Here is a 5703-nt window from a genome sequence, read left to right on the forward strand (position 1 = left end):
TCTTTGGATTTGAGACTTTAGTCTTTGCAACTTCAGGGATCTTATCGATGCACGAACAGCTTGTAACACTCCAAAGAGAAAGGAAAATTTGAAATGGCATCATATGACCCCTTTAAGTGTAATGTAACATACTAAATCAACTAGGCTATTCTATTTATTTTAACAATTTATTTAAATAATTTAATAACGAACAACAGACAAAGCACAATCCCAGTAAAAGAGATTCATTCATCTGAAAGGTAAAACATTTGTATGAACATATTTAACTGCCCATATATTTAATTAAAGATATATATATATATATATATATATGCCATAACGGCATCACTATGATTTCACTCACTTAGCCTATAGCTTTTAATGCATTGCGATTCATGTAATTCACGAAACGAATAATATAATTATTCAATAATTAATACATGAAAAAATAATAACAACAATATGCCACCCAGGTCTTTTTTAAGGTGGGGAGGGGGCATCTTACACTACCTCAAATGTCTCTTACCTGTGGTATGGATAACACGACACTCATGGTCCATGCTACAATCAGCAAAACTTTATTTCTCTTCCTCGCTTTGTTGATGGACAGAGGGTTGAGAATAGCAGCCTGTCGGTCCAGACTTATCACCACGGTCACGAAAGCGCACGAGTACATGGCCACGAGTTTGAGGAACATCAGCGTCCTGCACGCGAGGTCCCCCGCGAGCCACTGCACAGTTATATTCCACACCGCGTCCAGAGGCATGACGACGAACGTCACCAGCAAATCCGCCACCGCCAGGTTGGTGATGAGGAGCCGGACGTGGGACCGTTTTCTGTGGTTGTGGCTGGCTGAGTACAGCACGGCGAGATTGCAGCACGCGGACAGCGCGCACAGCAGGAGCGTGAGCGTCACTCGGACCTGAGCCGCGGCGGTGAAGCGCGGAAGATGAGGAGGAGGATGAGGAAGATCCTCCGCGCTGCTCGAGTTAAAATCATACTTACAGGTGGAGTTCTTCTGAGAAACACCCTCGATGTTATACGCTGTTGAGTTCATGCTTTCGTGCTTCGTTTTAGTGCTTTAACGGCCAGGTCAGTTAAATCAATGTGAAGAGTTTAAACGTGGACGCTGAAAATTAATCCCAAGAGGGGATTCAAAAACTTTACTTATTTTAAATTACAGTTAATAAGCTATTTATTTTCTATACTTTTTTTATTAGGCTACAGGAAACGTAAAAAGTATCCTTAAACGTAAAAAGACACTTTAAAGTTCTCTTGTTTTATGGTCATGGCTCGTTGGTGACCCCAGAGATGTGTGGTCATTTGGATGAGCTGGACATCAGTCTTAAAGCAGCACTATGTAACTTTTGGCGCTCTAGCGGTTAATAAACAGAACTGCACACATCCCGCGGAAGAACATTCCAACCGGAGCTACTTCTCTAAGTTTATGTCTATGGCGATTCACGCAGGTATGTGTTACTCCGCATTGGTTACGACCCGACCAGGCTACAATAGTCCAAATATGAGTAGGCCTACTTATTATAAGTGTACCGTAGTGATTCGGAATAAGACAAAAACGCGGTTTGGAAGATGAATTCATGATGTACTCGCTCATTATACATTTTGCAAATTTTGAACACAGAAAAAGTTACATAGTGTTGCGTTAAGGTCAAACAGAACAATATCTAGCCTTTTTTGTGGATCAGTTTTTGAATGCGCTTTGTTTTTGCATGAGAATAAAATTGTGGTGCTCGATGTTGCAGACCTGTTGTTTCTGACCATGTTCCTAAAACCCCCTAATATATATACAATATATAGAGCTAAATGTTCCAGAGTAGTGCTTTGTGCCACAGTTTGAGGACAACTAACCTACATCATTTTGTGCACTTTGAAAAACTGAAAATCATCTTTATTTTGTAAGGGGAAATTATGACAGCTTTCCACAAACAACAGTTAGCTTCTCACATATCTGATTATATTGATCAAACCATGATGCAAAGTAGTTTCGCTTTCACAACGAATCACACAGCGCATTCATGACATGGCGTGCAACAACAATACTACAGCGAGAATAAAAGTTATGCCTTCTTTCTTTGCGTGAACATTTGGGCAGCGTTATGCAAATCTTCCCAGATAGTGACGTAGATATGTGGGGGCGTGTTAGAACGAGCCGTTTTAGGTAGGCGTGGTTGACTCTTAACTTTTATAAAGAATATCTCTTTGGATTTGAGACTTTAGTCTTTGCAACTTTACAGATCTTCTTTATGCACCAAGAGCTTGTAACACTCCAAAGAGAAAGGAAAATTTGAAATCGCATCATATGACTCCTTTAAGTGTCTAAACGAATCGCAGCATCACCGGAGGCGTGGTTAATTAAGATAATAGCCAAATGTGATCAAAGGACCTCTCCTTTCGTGGCTAATGGAGGCTTATGGTTAGTTTGCTAATGCATTTTAAAGAAGGGAGGTAAGATAAAAGCATGTCATTGAAAAGTCTATAAACTGCAAGAAAAGCCTGGTAGAGATTAAGATGTTTTGGTAGTTTGATGCTTCTCTGAAAAACGTGTGTCCTTTCAGTCACTTGCATCGTAAAGTCAGTATGTGTCAAATGTACTCACTTATACAGGCTAGTGGAATAATATGAGTAGTGAGGAGGACATTTTTACTGGTCTTGACTCCTGACTAATTAAAAAGGCTTATGAATCGGCCAAAACATGTTTTTATTTAAATGTGTTTCTGTGAAGGATAGGTTTGGTTAGGGGACAGAAAATATCATTAATATGATATAAAATCAATGGAAGTCTATACAATGTCCTCACTAAGTGAAACGTGTGTGTGTGTGTGTGTGTGTGTGTGTGTGTGTGCGCGCTCGTGTGTGTTTTTGTTATTGGTTTGTGATGTGCTTAGTAGTATCATGCTCGGAGGCAATAGAGACACATGTGATGTGAAAGAGTGTTGTCAGGAAGGTCAGAGTGTCCCACAGCAGGACAAACGCTGAGCTCAGACAAGCTACTGATTCCACTCTGAAAGCCTTGTAGCCTTTAAACGGTTTCAGTTTCAGGGACGAGAACATTAAGCATCTTTTCAAGTCCTTTATTTTTATCGAAATGTTCCAGCACTGGTTTTATCATGTCTCCTTTTGTCATCTTTATTTATTAATTGTAAACATAAAATGTATTTAAACTGAAAGAGATGTGACAATACGTCACTCATAAGCATACATATTAACAGGCATAAATTTGAACATAATTCCATATCTATATTGTATGTATGTGTAATGCACCTAATTCTATTTAGATAAATATTCCATAGGGGTGAATTGAATGTTTTGGTTCCTATGGACTGTATACTGTTACTGGGACTGTTTGTAAACGGGATGTCACTGTTTGCTATAAACATGGAGATTTTTCAGCGACTCTTTCTGCAGGTTATATCATCATCGCCAGTATCTGCCAACAAGTGACTGTCTTTATGACTGAGTCATTGAATTATTTATTTACCAGATTCATCTTAAAGGGATAGTCTACCCAAAAATGAAAATTCTATTATTCTGTTGATAACCAAACTGTTTCTGTTCCCATTGATTTACACTGTATTTTGTACATTCAATGGAAGTCAATGGGAACTGAAGCTGTTTAGTTATCATTATTCTTCAAAATATATTATTTTATGTTCAGCAGCAGAAAAAAAAATCATAGTTTTGGAGCAACATGTGGGTCTGTAAATTGTGACAGAATTTTTTTTGGACGGACTATTCCTAGTCTTTGAATCATTCACTCAACCAGTTAATTTAAAACACCGATTCATTCAGGAAGGAAACATGACTACAGTGTGCTGCCAGTCACAATGTTGATTTGCTGATGTGGACTCATTTTGGAACTATTTTTGTTGTGAGAACAAAAATAGACAATGGTTTTGTGTAAAATGTCAGTTACTTAATATTAACTTGTTTCTTAAACTGTTATTATGCAGTATCACATGTTGACCAAATATCAGCACATCTGTTAAAACCTGTGGCCTCTTGCTTCCAGCCCACAATCGTGCTGATATTTGGAACAGCAGAAACAGCAACTCTGTTGAATGGAGTTTCTGAGACATGTTCAACCTTGGCTGAGACGTAGAGAGATCGCCGGTTCCTCTGCCCAGTGATGACTGCATCCTTGGATGTGGCATATATTCCAGTTACATCTTTGTCTTTCCCTCCTGTAGGCATGAGCAGTGAGAAGCTTAAAAATAGTTCATCCTCACATTAGCAATATAAATAACTCAGCAGTACAATGATTTAGACTTTTTTTTTTTTTACATTGAACATATTAAATAAATGTAAAAATACACGTTTTTAAAATAGTATCCATACAGTATAACAGTATAAAAGCGGCACTAATGTTATACCGATATCCTGGTATAAACTTTTTAATGATAATTTTACTTTAAAATGCTGTGAAAGCTTACAGCATTAAAATCTAAGTCAATGTAAGGTTGTAAACTATGCATGAACTAGATTATCTTATGACACATTTATAGAAACTGAATAAAGATAAATAATTTGATTCTTCTGTTGTGGTTTCACAGTGCAGTGTACTACATCATTAGACCACTAGATGCCCCCTTGCACTATATTCTCCATACTGAGAGCATTTATCCATACTTCTCTAAACTCAGTACTAAGTGCACCAAGCTGTCTGTTTTTGCATTTTAACTTGTCGTAATCGTTCACTCATTATACTGTGTATATTCATATTCATTGAATATTTTGAATGTAAATGCAAACTTGCACAAAGTAGCAGTGCTTAGGTGGCAACCTATTTTTCTTCATGTAGTTTACAAAAAGATTATTGGAAGCATGTATTTGACACCTCAGGTTTTAAGGGTTAAAGGCTACTGAACATTGTAGTCAAGACCACAGTGGCTCAGTGTGGAAGACAAGACCAAGACCAGTGTATGGCCATTACATTAATACATTACAGTGATCAATACTCCTGTATAAAACATGCTTTCTTTCTAAATAAACAGTATACCATAACCAGCATGCTGCCTTTTTTTTTTTTAGTTTTGTTGGATAGTTCATTTTATAAAATGTTCCATGCATGAATTTTGTGCATAGAAAATTAGGTGTTGTGTAAAAGGTGATGTTTGGAGTTCCCTTGGGTCTCTTTAAGTACAATAGTACAAACTGTCTGTTTTATTGACATTCAGAATCAGGCTGTTACTGCAGCAACACTTTCATATCCACTGCCTGAAGTCAGTGGATCAGCCCACTACAGCAAATTAATTATGAATTACATCATATCAACCGGTGAATATTCGTGTATAGTATTATTTAAAACTAGGACATCAAGCAAGAAAACAAAACGTATGCTTTAATTCAGTATATGACCTTGGTTGAACTTACAAGACTGATTTCTACTAACTAGAATCGCCAGATACATTTCAACTAGTGCTTTTACGTACTAGCTGAATTGTATAATTTAATTGTAAAAGACAAGAAGATGGTGGGATGATGCAAGTGCTGGAAAAAGAGAGGGGTCTATGATGCTATAATTGAGTACAGCGCCGTTTAGCTCAATATGAATCACTGTAAAGGCCCAGCAGAGCCATAGACAGATGGGAAAACACAAGGAGTGGTGAGTCTTGCTCTGTAGGGTGGATAAAAAAAGAAAAAACAACCAGTCAATACTGTGTGTGTGTGTGTGTGTGTGTGTGTGTGTGTGTGTGTGTGTGTGTG

The 5703-nt window shown here is 37.7% G+C and overlaps 1 protein-coding gene across 1 annotated transcript in view; it reads right to left on the reverse strand.

The window, feature by feature from the left end:
• The window catches only part of LOC107702290 (putative gonadotropin-releasing hormone II receptor), a 3238-nt gene extending 2202 nt beyond the window's left edge, over nucleotides 1–1036 (reverse strand). The window contains exon 1 of the mRNA XM_016504548.1: nucleotides 506–1036. Coding sequence (XP_016360034.1) covers nucleotides 506–1036 — 531 coding nt within the window. The remainder of the gene's footprint in view (nucleotides 1–505) is intronic.
• Between the last annotated feature and the right edge of the window lie 4667 nt (nucleotides 1037–5703).

Source organism: Sinocyclocheilus anshuiensis, unplaced genomic scaffold, assembly GCF_001515605.1.
Source record: "Sinocyclocheilus anshuiensis isolate Anshui unplaced genomic scaffold, SAMN03320099.WGS_v1.1 scaffold1941, whole genome shotgun sequence".
Taxonomy (NCBI): domain Eukaryota; kingdom Metazoa; phylum Chordata; class Actinopteri; order Cypriniformes; family Cyprinidae; genus Sinocyclocheilus; species Sinocyclocheilus anshuiensis.